Here is a 16041-nt window from a genome sequence, read left to right as displayed (position 1 = left end):
CAGCGACAGATTTGACATTAAAAATAATCATTTGTTGGCAGGGGCAGATCAATTAGAAGCTACTTGAAGGTGCCAAAAGTACAGATAATCCAATTCTCTCTCTGCAATAACCAATATCCAATAACTATGCTACACCTATGCAAAACACACACTGACAGAGCTGGACAGGGTCAACAGGGAAAGGTTGCAATGACAATAGTATCAGATGTCAGACCAGTTCGCTGTCCTATTATACTCTATGGTTAGCTCCTCACTGTCATTTTAACATGGTCATCTTAGAGGTTTATAGTGTAGAATTCAGCCCAAAGCCTTTGTATCAATTCGCTGAAAACTAACATAGGCACTCTCTTTCACCACATCATTTCATTTCTTAAGTTTATTTTTCAAATATCTATCAATTTTTTTTAAAACTTACAATGGATCCTACCTCGACTGTTTCTGGGTGTACACCCCACTCCCTAAATGCTCTCTTTGTTAAAAATAAAATTCCTTTGACTGACTAACCTCACCCTTTCATGCTTTTGGCTATTTTAAAATACATTGTCAGTTCAGTTAATGAGTGGAAATAAACTAACTCGTCAACATCCTTAATAATTTTAAACATCTTGGTCAGATCTGTTCTTACCCTCTCTTTCCCCATCTTCTCTTTTATAATGGAAGCCTAGTTTTACTCACATGAATCTCATCTGCAATCTCTCCATCTTTTGAATGCAGGCTAATAAGCTGCAGTGTTCTAACTGAGAGAAAGTTCTTGCGATAGTAAGAATATAATTAATCTTCTTTTATACCATTCACAAGGGAATACTTACTTGTAATTTTGTATAAGAAGCATTGACGAGGCCATTTCTCAGAATAGAATGCCAGTTCTCAATGTGCGATCCACTGTTACAGGATGAAAGAGAGAAACAATGTTAAGCACAAATTCATTACACAGTAAAGCCATTCAATCTTCAACACTATTACTGATTGATAGGATTAATTATGTTTGTCTGTACATCTTGAAGGAAGCAAACGCACAGCTTTCTCTAGAACAGTAATCCTGACGAGTGTCATAGCAAACGGCTTTTGAAGAGTAAACTGATGACAGTCTTGCCTTTGAGTCAGCAGGTTACAGGTCCTCTCTAGCATTTATGCACACAACCTGGGGTTTGCATGCTAATGGAAGAGAGCAGTATTGGCAGATCTGCCATAGATTGGCTTGTCATGGCCTTATTACCCTATTCACATGGATCTGAAATATTTCATGAAGAGGAGAAAATTTGATGCATCTTCTGTTCATCCTGCAAACTACCAAAAACAAATTAATGCAGAGCATTGACTGAGAGCATTTGGCCCTTTGGGATGGTTTAACCCACCTTAACAGCCTCCTTTATTCATCCAACTTTATCAGTTTATCATTCTATTCCTTCCCTTCAATACATCTACCTCTGACATCTCCCCTAAACCTTCCTCCAATCACCTTAAAATTATGCCCCCTCATGATAGCCATTTCTGCCCTGGGAAAAAGTCCCTGGCTATCCATTCTATCCATGTCTCTCATTATCTTGTACATCTCTATCACTTCTCACCCTTCTTCACTCCAATGAGAAAAGCCCAAGCTCCCTCAACCTTTCTTCATAAGACATGCCCTCCAGTCCAGGCAACATCCTGGCAAAACTCCTCTGCACCCTCTCTAAAGCTTCCTATTGTGAGCTGACCAGAACTGAACACAATATTTCATGTGTGGTCACACCAGAGCTGCAGCATAACCTCATGGCTCTTAAATTCAATTGTCCAGCTCATGAAAGCCAACACACCATATGCCTTCTTAACAATCCTATCGACTTGGTTGGCAACTTTGAGGGATCTACGGACGTGGACCTCAAAATCCCTCTGTTCCTCCACACTGCCAAGAATCCTGCCTATAATCTCCATTCAAATTTGACCTTCCAAAATGAATCACTTCACACTTTTCCAGGTTGAACTCCAACAGCCACTTCTAAGCCCAGCTCTGCATCCTACAAAGTCCCATTGCAACCTTCAACAACCCCCCACACTATCCATAACACCACAAACCTTCATGTCATCAGCAAACTTACTAATCCACCCTTTCACTTGCTCATCCAAGTCATTTATAAGAATCACAAAGAGCAGAGGTCCCAGAACAGATCCCTGCGGTCACCGAGCGCAGGCTTAATATTTCCATCGAGTTCCAGCTTCTGTCTTCTATTGACCAATCAATTCTGTATCCTGACAGCCAAATTTCCCTGTGTCGCATGCTTCCTTATTTTCCGAATGAGCCTATCATGGAGAACCTTATCAAACACCTTGCTAAAATCCATGTACTATACATCCACTGCTCTACCTTTATCAATGTGTTTTGTCACATCCTTAAAGAACTCAATAAGGCTTGTGAGGCATGACCTGCCATTCACAAAGCCATGCTCACTACCTCTGATCAAATTATGCTTTTCTAAATAATCATAAATCTTGTCTCTCAGAATCCTCACCAATAATTTGTCCACCATCATCGTGAGACAAACTGGTGTGTAATTCCCAGGATTAACCCTATTCCCTTTCTTGAACAAGGCAATAACATTTATCACCCTCCAATCATCTGGCACTACTCCAGTGGATAATGAGGACACAAAGATCATCGCCAGAAGCACAGCAATCTCTTCTCTCACTTCCCAGAGTATCCCGTCTGGCCCATGGGGCTTATCTATCCTCGTGTTTTCAAAATTTCTGGCACATTCTCCTTCTTAACATCAACCAGTTCAAGCATACCAGCCTGTTTCACACTGTCCTCACAAATGAGAAGTTCCATCTTACCAGTGAACGCTGAAGCAAAAGTATTCATTTAAGACCTCCCCTACCTCCTCCTACTCCAGGCACAAGTTCCCTCCACTATCCCTGATCAGTCCAACCCTCACTCTGGCCATCCTCTTGATCCTCACATAAGTGTAGAACATCTTAGGGTTTTCCTCAATCCTACTTGCCAAGGCTTTTTCATGCCTCCTTCTAGCTCTCCTCAGTCCATTTTTCACTTTCTTCCTGGCTACCTTGTACCCCTCTAGAGCCCTGTCTGATCCTTGCTTCCTCAACCTTAAGTGTGCTTCTTTCTTCCTCTTGACAAGGTGTTCCACATCCTTTGTCACCCAAGGTTCCTTCATCCTACCATCCCTTCCTTGCCTCAGTGGGACACACCTATCCAGCACTCCCAGCAAATGCTCTCTAAACAACCTTCACATTTCGGTCAAGCATTTCCCTTAGAATATCTGTTCCCAATTTATGCTCCACAGTTCCTGCCTAATAGCATTGGAATTCCCCCACCCCCAATTAAATACTTTCCCATACCATCTGTTCCTATCCTTGTCCATGACTATAGTAAACGTCAGGGATTTGTGATCACAATCACCGAAATGCTCTCCCACTGAGAGATCTGACACCTGACCTGGTTCGTTGCCGAGCACCAAATCCAATATGGCTTCCCTCTAGTTGGCCTATTTGCATATTGAGTCAAGCATTCTTCCCGGACGCACCTGATAAAATCTGCTCCATCCAAACAATTTGCACAAAGCAGATTCCAATCAATATTAGGGAAGTTAAAATCACCCATGACAACAACCCTGTTACTTCTGCACCTTTCCAAAATCTGCCTCCTAATCAATTCCTCCATGTCTCTGTTGCTAGTGGGGGGTCTACAGAAAACTCCCAATAAAGTGACTGCTCCTTTCCTGTTTTCTCACTTCCACCCATACTGACTCTGTAGACAAACCCTCCTCGATGACCTCCCTTTCTGCAGCTGTGATACTGTCCCTGATTAGCAATGCCACTCAACCCACCTCTTTTACCTCCCTCCCTATTCATTTTGAACATCTAAACCCCAGAACATCCAACAATCATTCCTGCCCCTATGATATCCAAGTCTCCGTAATGGTCACAACATCATAGCTCCAAGTACTGATCCATGCTCTAAGTTCATCAAACTTATTCCTGACGCTTCACACTAACTGCAACTTTGCCCTATCAACAATCTATCCTTCCTCACAGACTGTCTGCACGCTGTATCTGCCTGTTCACCAGCTACCCCATCCTCTGATCCCTAGCTCCCACCCCCCTGTCAAACTAGTTTAAACCCTCCCAAAGAGCTCTAGCAAACATCCCACCCAGGATATTGGTGCCCCTCCAGTTCAGGTGCAACTCGTCTGCAGCCACATGTTCAGGTGCACTCTCTGTCTGTTCCTAGCCTCACTAGCCCATGGCACCAGTAGTCCTAAGATTACTACTCTGCTCGTCCTGCCTTTTAGCTTCCAACCTAACTCCGTATGATCACTTTTCAGGTCCTCATCCCCTTTCCTAGCTATGTCATTGGTACCAATGTGTACCACGGCTGCTCACCCTCCACCTTAAGTATCCTTACATTACTATACAACATCGACCATTTGGATCATTATGTCTGCACTTGTTCTGTGAAATGGCTGTCCAACTCGACTGACAACCATCTTCTCAGCGCTGGTTTTTTTTTCTCTGCTTTTTGTGTTTCCACCTGATTCGCTTTTGAAATTTTTAAGACTGGCGCTGTTCCTGTCAGGGAGTAGGAAAAAGTAGGACTGCAGATGCTGGAGTGTGGCGCTGGAAAAGCACAAAGGGTCAGGCAGCATCCGAGAGCAGGAGAGTTGATGTTTCGGGCATAAGTCCTTCATCAGGAATGTCTGTTTCTGTCACCCAACCTTTGCATCATACCAAAGGGTAATGCGCAGGGGAATGTGATACCATAGCATCGGCAAGACATCTGGTAAAGATTTGGAAAAGGCCAAATGTTTACTCAAAGCTTTTATTTATATTTTGTGTTCTTGTCTGCGAAGGTACTGGTACTCACTGGAAAGCGAAGGTGCTGCCGTAGAGCTTTTTGGCAGTACGAAAACGTGCTTCCTTGGCTGGGGGGCTGCTCAACAGGAGGAACTGGTGCGAGGTGTGCATGAATTTCAACTGCTGTGAAAAGAAAGATATGGCAGGTTCACAAAGTCACAACATCGGAGACAACCTGAGCTGAGCTCCTAACCGCCTGGCTCCGTCACTCCATGCCACCGATTGATGTGTCACTGCACAAAGGGCTCTCTGACGGGAGTAAGAGTCCAACTGTTCCAAACCCCTGCTGCCTCCCCTGAAGGGACTCTCTCTCTGTGCTGGTGTGTCTCTCTCTGTCATCTTGGAGACTACCCGGAATGGAAAGGTCAGAGAGAAGAGAAAATGTCCTGTGAGGAGCTGCCATTTACATTCAAGCATCTTCCACTGGAGCCAACTGGGTACTAGTTGAGAGCAGGAACTCGTCCTGATTTTTCTTCCTCCAGCCTAACCCAGTGACTGCTTTGCTGACTCACTCATTCCCTGGAGTCAATATGGGACCTTCTATCCTGTATTGCTTTGCACTAGTGGGTTGCATCTGGACCAAATGCTCCCAGTTCAAGTCCCACCTCAGGATTTGATGGCGATTTATAATGTGACTAAACCCATTGGCTGCCAACCTATAAAAGTGTCTGCGTATGCTTACGGCAGACAGTGAGAACAAAAGAATTTTTTCATCCGCAGAGTATATAGTTGGCAGGTTCCTGCTCTGTGCAAGTGCTATCTGGCCTGAGGGTTTATGATAAACAATATGATCGAACAGGCAAGTGTAAGTTTTTAAAATGTGAACATCATTCATTCACCAACAAACCATCCATGTTATCAGCATATATGTTTTCTTCTACTCATTATTTTATGGATTTAACATCCTAGAATTTAACATCAGATGCCAACTTGGCTGAAATAATTGACCACAATGTGGCGGTCTCAACTCTGCACCTAAGCCCCACCAGCACATTCCTCCCTGTAACTACAAAGCATGATGACATGGCCAAAATATCATGAGATTTAATTACACCTTTGAGGCTTCAGCATTTTTGGAGAAAGTGAGGACTGCAGATGCTGGAGATCAGAGTCGAGAGTGTGTTACTGAAAAAGCACAGCAGGTCAGGCAGCATCCAAGGAGCAGGAGAATCGACGTTTCGGGTATAGGCCCTTCATTCCTGGTGAAGCGTTGATTCTCCTGCTCCTCAGATGCTGCCTGACCTACTGTGCTTTTCCAGCACCACACGCTTCAGCATTTTTGTGGCACTGGGGTGCAAGGGAAAGCGGGGAAGGGTATGGCCAAGCAGCTTCACAATGGGAGTTCACAAACACAAACCTCACTCTTGAAATCTTTCTAAGTGACTTCACTGGGGTCCAGTAGTTTGGGAGGAGGGGGGGGATGGGGGTTGGCATAAAGATGGCACAGTGCTGTCCATCTGAGCTAGCCAAGGAAATAGCAACAGCTTCTGATTCACGGAGTGCAAGCTTTGGGGAATTCTTCTGGCATAAACTACCACTTGGCGACTGTTAACTTTTTTTCTGACTGATTCTCAACAACAGGCAAAACAGGGACTGAATCAATAGTTAACACACGCCATCCCGTAAAACAATATCATTTTTGTGTTTGAAACGTTTGACGACATTTAACCTCGACAGCAATACCTACCTAATTTATTTGACGTTGCCCATGACTCTTCAGGTGAGAATAATGTCCAAATTCCAGATCCCACCCTGATGACACAGTTTAGCTTTAGTTTCAATCAAATGAAGGGCTGAGCTGTGTGCGAAATTGTAATGGCATGCTAACCTAAAGGCTGTGCTGCTTTTCATCTTAGTACTCGCTCAGGTTAACAGAGAAGCCAAAAGAAAGGGCAAGATTTAATCTCAATGACAGTTAAGGAGTTGACTTATTTTGAAACAATTAATTGCTTCACTCCTGGTTCATAACACAATCCCAGTGTTGCCATTCAGCTACCTGGATGCAGAAGGAGATGAGGCGGGGCTTAAATGTAACCTCTGCATCTCGCCTTTGGATTGGGAGTGAGTAAAAGGGAGATATGGCTATCACATTCAGGCAGATGATGTTGTAGTGGTAATGTCAGTGGTCTAGCAATCTAAGGCTAATGTCTGGGGATTGAAAACAGACAACACTGGAGAAACTCAACTTCGGTGGCAGCCTCTATAGAGACTGAAACAGAGCTAATCCTTTCCATCCAATGGGATTTCTTTGGAATGGAACAGTCATAGTGGACTGGTAATATTAACTCTTTCTTTCTCTTTAGATGCTGCCAGACCTGCTGAGTTTCTCCAGTGTTCTCTATGCTTGTTTCAGATTTCATGGTCTGGGAACATGGGCTCAAATCAACATGGAAGCAGGTGGATTCAAATTCAATTACAAATAATAAAATCTAGAATCACAAGCTAGCCTCATGAGTAGTGATCACGAAACATTCCACTTTTGATGCATAGGGGAGGAACTCTACCACCCTTACTTGGTCTGGCCTACACATTACTTCAGATGCACTACAAATGTGATTGACTCTCAACTGCCCTCAGAAATCATTGAGCAAGCCACTCAGTTCAAGGGGATATACACCAAATGCAGGCCTTACCAGCAATACCTCGTGAAAAAGAAAATTAAAAATCAATTCCCTGACATCTGCTACAACCTCCAACGTTTTTTTTTCCCATTGGCAGTGCCAAGAGATGCACACAATGCCCAGCTGCAAGAATTCCATAGCGTTTCCCAAGAACCTAGATTTTATTTCAAGAAGCTGATGGATAGAGTTATAGAGTTATAGAGTCATCCAGCACAGAAACAGACCCTTCGGTCCAACCAGTCTATGCCAAACATAATCCCAAACTAAACTAGTCCCACCTGCCTGCACTTAGTCATGGAGTCATAGAGATGTACAGCATGGAAACAGACCCTTCGGTCCAACCAGTCCATGCTGACCAGATATCCCAACCCAATCTAGTCCCACCTGCCAGCACCCAGCCCATATCCCTCCAAACCCTTCCTATTCATGTACCCATCCAAATGCCTCTTAAATATTGCAATTGTACCAGCCTCCACCACTTCCTCTGGCAGCTCATTCCATACACGTATCACCCTCTGCTGAAAACATTGTTCCGTAGGTCTCTTTTATATCTTTCCCCTCTCACCCTAAACCTATACCCTCTAGTTCCAAATGTTTCTCACTCATGTACTTACCTAAACGTTTTTTAAATGTTGTAACTGTACCAAACCCACCAGTTGCTCTGGAAAGTTCATTCCACATGTGAACCAGTCTCTGTTTAAAAAAAAATTGCCTCTCATGTCTTTTTAAAATCTTCCTCCTTTCGTCTTAAAAGTACTCCCACAATCTTGAAATACCCCACCCGAGGGAAAAGACACATGCCATTCACTTTATCTATCCCCCTCATGGTTTTAACAACCTCTATAAGGTCACCCCTCAACCTCCTACACTCCAGTGAAAAATGTCCCAGCCTATCCAGCCTCTGCCTTATATCTTAAACCCTTGATTGTCAGAAAGTTGTTTGATACAGCAGATCATTGTAAGCCCCAAGATACAGTTTACTTTCATTCACCAAGCACTGAGGCACAAAAGCTACTTGTGTACCAACTTATAATGTCCCCTATTGAGGTCCCCAAATAGGCCACTAGGAAAACCTGAATTTATCAACGTCTGCAACACTGGAAATATGTAGGAGTCACACGAGTGAACAGCAAATGGTGCTCTCCAACATAAACCTAAAGCACAAAGGGAAATCGGGACTGGTATATCTGGAGGATTATACTTAATGATAAGGTCCTGGGGAGTGTTGCTGAACAAAGAGACCTTGGAGTGCAATTTCATAGCTCCTTGAACGTAGAGTCGCAGGTAGATAGGATAGTGAAGAAGGCATTTGGTATGCTTGCCTTTATTGGTCAGAGCATCGAGTACAGGAGTTGGGAGGTCATGTTGCGGCTACAGGACATTGGTTAGACCACTTTTGGAATATTGTGTGCAGTTCTGGTTTCCCTCCTATTGGAAGGATGTTGTGAAACTTGAAAGGGTTCAGAAAAGATTTACAAGGATGTTGCCAGGGTTGGAGGATTTGGTTATAGGGAGAGGCTGCATAGGCTGGAGCTGTTTTCCCTGGAGTGTCAGAGGCTAAGGGATGACCTTATAGAGGTTTACAAAATCATGAGGAGCATGAATAGGATAAATAGACAAGGTCTTTTCCCTGGGGTGGGGGAGTCCAGAATTAGAGGGCATAGGGTGAGAGGGGAAAGATTTAAAAGGGACCCAAGGGGCAACTTCTTCATGCAGTGGGTGGTACGTGTATAGAATGTGTGTATGGAATGAGCTGCCAGAGGAAGTGGTGAAGGCTGGTACAATTACAACATTTAAAAGGCATCTGGTTATGTGTATGAATAGGAAGAGTTTGGACCAATATGGGCCAAGTGCTGGCAAAAGGGACTAGATTAATTTAGGATATCTGGTCGGCATGGACAAGTTGGACCAAAGGGTCTGTTTTCGTGCTGTACATCTCTATGACCTTATGGCTGTATGACTGTAAAAGGATACCACAACTGAGACCACTCCAGTCTTTGCCTGATGCTCAAGTCACTGATTGACAAGCAGTCCAGAAGCCAAGCGAATGTCCTGGGAACATGGATTTGGATCACACCTTAGCAGTTAGTGAAAATTGACTGCAATAGAAATCTGGAATAAAATAAAACAATAGCCAAATGGCAACTATGCAACCACATTGATTGTCATAAAAACCCATCACTAATGCCCTTTAGGGAATGAAATTTGTTGTCCTTAGATGGCCTGGTTTACATGGCCCTGCATATTTCCAGTGGTGCTGCTACTGGGCCAAAGCACATATTCTTGGTGGCCTATCTTGGGATGTCAACAGGGGACATTAGGCGTTGGTACACAAATCATTTCAGTGCCTCAGTATTTGCTGAATTAAAAACAATCCACAGAGATAGCGTTGATTTGAACTGCACTCTGAGCAATTAGGGATGGGCAATAAACACTGCCCTAGCCAGTGACCCCCACATCCTGTGAACAAACAAAAATACTTACAGTCAGTTCTGCTTTGACGCGGAAGTTCTATTCTCGTGCAATCCCGTGTTATAAGACAATCGCGCAATAGCAGCACCATTTAAACTAGTGGGGCCGGAATTGCGTTATAACCAATAAATAATACAGAGGAACCTCGATTGTCTGGCATTCGATTAACTAACTTTCAGATTATCTGGACAAGATCGCAAATCCCGACACTTGGCTAATTATGTTATCTGGCGTTATCTTATGTTAATTATGTTATCTTAACCAAACAAAACACTCCCACCCATGTGCTTCAGACAATTGAGGTTCCTCTGTACATGTTTTAAAAGTTCGCGCTTTAGAAAAGGTGCCCCAATTCATCAATCGCGTTACAGTGAATTCGCATTAACGAATCGTGCATTATGGCAGAGAGACCTACAATGAGAGTGACAAATGCACAATGGAACAGGAACTCTTTGTGGTTCACAGTTGACTGGCCATGGGACCACACATCACAGAAACGTTCGCCAGTCACTTTGCGGCAGGAAAATGCCCTCCGCCCCTGCTCCGGATCCTCATGACCCTTTCGACCCACTTAACAACTCAAGAGCAGGCTGCTAAAATAAGGCTGAATCCTTTAACGCGTGTACTTTGTCCAACGATTATACAATTGGCCCCACAAATACCAATACCAATCTAATGAAATGCAAACAGCCACAAACCACAGGCTGAACAGTCTGGGGATTTTCTTCACTGGAGCATCAGGGGCTGAGGGGTGACCTTGTGGAGGTTTATAACATCATGAGGGGCATGGATACGGTAAATTGACAAGGTTGCTTTGCGCAGGGTACAGGGAGTCCAAACTAGAGGGCGTAGGTTGAATGTGAGAGGGGAAAGATTTAAAAGGAACTTTTTCATACAGAGGGTGGTGCGTGTATGGAATGAGCTGCCAGAGGAAGTGGTAGAGGCTGGCATAATTACATTTAAAAGGCACCTGGATGGTATATGAATAGGAAGGGTTTAGAGAGATATGGGCCAAATGCTGACAAGTGGGACTAGATCAGTTTAGATTATCTGGACGGCATGGGTGAGTTGGACTGAAGGGTCAGTTTCTGTGCTGTACATCTCTATGACTCTATTAACTGTCTCCCTCTTCACCAAAGTTGCCTGATGTGCTCAGTACTTCCACTGGTTTTACAATATTCCAAATTGGCAATGTTTGCAGCATTTTGTTTTAGCCCAGAATACGGCGTGCCCTTTAAATGATGCTGCGTGAGGAATAGAATGGTAAATTCCGCCCACATAACAGAATGAAACCACTTACTCTGCTGAGTGGTAGTTTCACGATGTGAGACCTGTTGCTGGAGATAATCCTAGAAAACAAACACAGAACATTGCATTATTAAATTTCCATTTAGTTCTCCACCCAACCATGTCCCCCCCACAAATTCCTCCCTCATCCATCCCAATACCTGAAAGGAATGGGATTCATGATTCATTGTCAGAAATGGTCTGTTGAAAACCATGTTGTCATTGGGAAAAGTAGGGTTACACATCCTTACTGATAATCTGTCCCCTGCAATGGGTCTCAGTCCTTTCTGGGGAAAACAAAATGTCATTTATATGGAGTCATCTTGATCTCAGGATGTTCTAAGGTGCGTGAACCCCACAATGGAGGTGTAGATGCTATTGGCCAATTCATTTCTCAACTTAAAGTATCTTTGTCTAATGTTGCAATTCCACTGAAAGACACATAAAGCAGTCAAAATGACAACGGGAAGGGGTCAAAAGCAACTGAGTTATGAGATAATGTGGTGTTCGAGGCTTGGTCAGCTATGCCCCTGACCAGTCTGCAGGAACCTTGTACATAGACTGTCAAAATTACAGAAGCTGAGGAGGGGGAGCTCTAAGGATAAATTGGGCTGCTCAAGACCAAATTCAAATCCTTTACCACCGACCAGAAGCAGCACAATCGGTGTCCGAAGGTGGAGGGTTGTTTTTTGGACTGGTGGCCTATGACCAGCAGTGTTCCATAGGCATTGGTACTGGGTTCACTTTTGTTTGTCATTTATTTAAATGATTTAAGGGAGAACAAGGGAAGCATGGTAAGCAAGTTTTCCAGATGAAACCAAAGTTGATGGTATTGTGACAGTGAAGAAGGTATCTCTCAGGACAAAGAGATCTTGATCAATTGGGTCTATGGGCTGAGGAGAGGCAGAAGGAGTTTAATTTGGATAAGTGTGAGGTATTGCGTTTTATTAAAACAAACAAGGGCAGGACTTATACAATTAATGGTAGGACATTGGGTGGCTTTGTAGAACACAGAGACCTAAGGGGTACAGATAATTAATTCTTTGAAATTTGGGCAGCACACTGGCTCAGTGGTTAGCACTGTTCGATTCCAGCCTCAGACAACTGTCTGCATGAGCTTCCTCCAGGTGCTCTGGTTTCCTCCCACAGTCCAAAGATGTGTAGGTCAGGTGAATTGGCCATGCTAACTTTCCCATAGCGATAGGTGCATTAGTAGGGAGTAGGTGAGTGGGTCTGGGTGGGTTACTCTTCGGAGGGTCGCTGTGGACTTGTTGGGCCGAAGTGCCTGTTTCCGCACTGTAGGGAATCTAGTCTAAATTTGCATGTCAGGTAGACAGTGTGGTTAAGAAGGTATTTAGCACACACTTGCCTCCATTGCTCAGACCTTTGCATCATGTTGAGTTTGTACAGGCCTCTTTTGGAGTACGTGTGCAGCTTTGGTTGCGTTGTTATAGGAAGGACATTATTAAACTGGACAGGGTTCAGAAAAGAATTACCAGCAAGTTGCCAGGAATTGAGAGTTTGAGTTACAAAAATGGACAGGATTGGCTGGGACTTTTTTCACTGGAGCGTAGGAGATTGAGAGGTCACCTTACAGAAGTTTATAAAACCAGGAGGGGCACAGATAAGTTGAACATCAGAGGTCTTTTTCCATAATGTGAAGGAGTTCAAAACTAGGGGACATATTTTTAAGGTGAGAGGAGAAAGATTGAAAAAAGACGTGAGGGGCAACATTTTTACCCACTGGGTGGATGGCATGTTGAATGAACTGCCAGAGTAAGTGATGGATGCTATTACTATTACAACATTTAAAAGACATTCAGATAAGTGCTTGAATAGGAAACATTCGGAGGTAAATGGTTCAAATACACGCAAGCAGGACTAGTTTAGTTTGGGAACATGGTCTGTATGGACTAGGTGGGCCGAAGGGTCTGTGTCCATGCTGTGTGACTCTATGGCTGTATGACTGCCATTAGATGTCATGCACTGCAGCAGACAGTCATGCTCCCAGAATGGAGTATGAAGACTAATTGTCCTATCTGGTGTTCCAAAGGAGATTGGCAATCATAGGGAAACACTGGCCAGCAGCTTGGATGGCCACAGTACCCAAATTTCCTCTTTAAGCAGCTTAGTTGGCCTGTGACACACCCCCCCCCCCATACCCTCTCCCTCCCCCACATTCTGCTCACTAACCTGTGTTACTGGCACCCTCTTAAGCAGCACCTTATTTTAAAGTTCTCAACCTTGCGTTTGAATCCCTCTATGGCATCATCATTCTGCAGTGATTGGAACCAATGGGATCTTGTTGACTACGAGGTCCTTGATTGGCCCATGTTAACCACCCCAATCAGGAAAGCCCTGGCTGACCAACATAACCAGGAGATTTAGAATCTCCTCAGTTCGGGGGACTGACTCTGAGTTAGCTGGTCACAGCCAGTGTACTATGCAGAAGTAAATAAATGGTGATTTGGTGATGGATACTGGCCTCTGTGCAGCTATTTGACATTCCTGTCAACTCTTTGAGACCTCTGCAATCCTGCAATGTTGGCTTCTTGTGCATTCCCCTTCACGACTGTTCCACGACTGGTGACTGTGATTGAGTCCCTGGCCCCTAAACACTGGGATTACCTCCCTAGCCCTCGCTTTGCTTTCCAAATCCATAACTCTTCCTGAAAGGTATCTCTTTGACCAATCTCTTGCTCATCTGACTTTATACCTCCAGAGGTTGTTTGGTATAATGCGTGTTCAATAATGCTCCAGTGAAGCACCTTTGGACATCTCAGTCATTTAAAGATGCTATGTAAATAGAAGTTGTTGTTGTAAATGGATGGGAAATGATGTTGTGGTGTCTGGCTACTCTTTACTGCAATCACTGATTATCGAAAGTTATCATTATCGCTACTGTATTACTATTTTGTGATTATCATTGTTTAAAGATCATGTGAGATGATCCAATCAGATAAATCTCAGTACAAATATCATTACCATAAAGGGGAGGCAATGGCTTAGTGTGTTCTCACTGGGTGGTTAATCCAGAGACCCAAGTAATGTTTTGGGAACCCAGGTTTGAGTCCCACCACATCAGATGGTGAAAGTTGAATTCAATCAAAACAAAATCTGGAATTGAGTGTTTCTCATGAATCAATTGTTGGAAAAACCCATCTGGTTCACTAATACCCTTTCAGAAAGGAAACTGCCATTCTTACCTAGTCTGGCCTACCTGTGACTCCAGACCCACTGCAATGACTGCCCTCTGGGCAATTAGGGATGGGCAATAAATGATGGTCTAGCCAGTGATGCCATTTTCCCATGAATGAATATAAAATAAAATCACAGTTCACCCACCCCAGCTAAAAACTCGGCTGGGGGATGACCCCACTTTCGTGGCCCTGTAGCATGTTTCACACCAGGCGCCAGGTAATTGCTTTAAAGCAAGACTGTAACCCTTTCTCAGCAGGGAGTCTTGACTGAGAGAGCTGCTGGCCAATCAGAAGGTGAGAAGCATAACTGGAACTCATCATATAACTGGATACATTTCCCTTTCATTATTATGTCTGGCTAGTACATTGATTCAGGCTTGTTGTCTTCACTTATCTCCCCATTCACAAATGGATGACATCTTTTCTATCCCATACGATGCTAGCTAAGTAATACAAGGTCACAGTGTCTGCCATATCAAAAGGCACTACACACACACACACACACCATACACGTGCACACACAAACACACACACTACACTGAGGTACCATTGTAGCAATGGATGAGCCAGTGGATCCAACTTGTCCATTTGTTTCTTGATCTCCAGGTACGACCCCTAGAAGAGATATGACAAGCTGTTAACCTTACAGGGAAACGATGCACTTTATCCTCAATGTCAGAAGAAAGTCAAGTCAGGAATTCAGATTCTGGATTAGTGGTGCTGGAAAAGCACAGCAGTTCAGGCATCATCCGAGGAGCAGGAAAATCGAGGTTTCGGGCAAAAGCCCTTCATCAGGAATACTTTTGCCTGAAACGTTGATTTCACTGCACCTCGGATGCTGCCTGAACTGCTGTGCTTTTCCAGCACCACTAATCCATAATCCGGTTTCCAGCATCCACAGTCATTGTTTTTACCAAGTCAGGAATTCAGAAGAGAGATGAGAATGGCAAAGCCTATTCAACCCTCCCCAGTGCATCCATCCAAATCCAACCTACATTCTTCCAACATGTTTTGCAGCTTTTTAAAGACTTCCTTTAACATTTTGCCTCCACTCTTATGGATTCTCTAACCAGTCCTAAATATACCTTTTGCAGTATTAATTCTCTATCCCCATGTCCTGATGATCTACCTTGAAGTAATGCCCCACTAGGATCCTTCTGTTCCATTTAGCATCTTAGGAATTGCTAAGGTAACCTACAAGTCATATCCTTTTGGTGTTGGGAAGTCCAAGTCTCCAGTGGCTCCATGTTAGTTAGTGGCTACATGCTAGGGCTCAGCCTTGTGTCTCCATTTTGCCCCATCCCGTGAATGAATATAAAATTCATGGGTGTGAATATTCATTCTGTACATCAATAACTAAAATTAGTCTCAAACATTAAGGTGCAGCTCAGTGGAATAAAATTCAGAATAATCTGTTTCCAGCTGTGCAGATGAAGCAAAAGATTACAGGTTAAAAAGGCCAAGCACAACCATTTATGTGTGACTTATATATGTCCCATCACTACATGATCATTTTTAAAATCCCTCTTAAGAAAAGGGTTAAAGAAAACCCCAAAGCATTCTATTCTTAGATTTAAAACAAGAGGATAATTAGGAAGGAAGTAGGACCA

General features: G+C 43.7%; 1 protein-coding gene across 11 annotated transcripts in view; it reads right to left on the bottom strand.

Moving 5' to 3' along the window:
• The window catches only part of LOC122542474 (protein mono-ADP-ribosyltransferase PARP6), a 157152-nt gene that overhangs the window by 13803 nt on the left and 127308 nt on the right, over positions 1-16041 (bottom strand). For 8 of the 11 annotated variants that reach the window (XR_006309808.1, XR_006309809.1, XM_043680211.1 and 5 more), the window contains 4 exons: positions 14979-15046; positions 11245-11293; positions 4862-4974; positions 810-882 (listed from right to left, as the gene is read on the bottom strand). Coding sequence is in view for 9 of the 11 variants with exons in the window: in XM_043680211.1 (XP_043536146.1) it covers positions 810-882; positions 4862-4974; positions 11245-11293; positions 14979-15046 (303 nt within the window). In the remaining 2 variants the exon portion in view is untranslated. The remainder of the gene's footprint in view (positions 1-809; positions 883-4861; positions 4975-11244; positions 11294-14978; positions 15047-16041) is intronic. The other 3 variants (XM_043680213.1, XM_043680214.1, XM_043680217.1) reach the window with 1 other exon arrangement.

The sequence above is a fragment of the Chiloscyllium plagiosum genome, chromosome 40, assembly GCF_004010195.1.
Source record: "Chiloscyllium plagiosum isolate BGI_BamShark_2017 chromosome 40, ASM401019v2, whole genome shotgun sequence".
Classification (NCBI taxonomy): domain Eukaryota; kingdom Metazoa; phylum Chordata; class Chondrichthyes; order Orectolobiformes; family Hemiscylliidae; genus Chiloscyllium; species Chiloscyllium plagiosum.
Note: the sequence above shows the minus strand (reverse complement) of the source record. Positions and strands in the feature narration are given on the sequence as shown.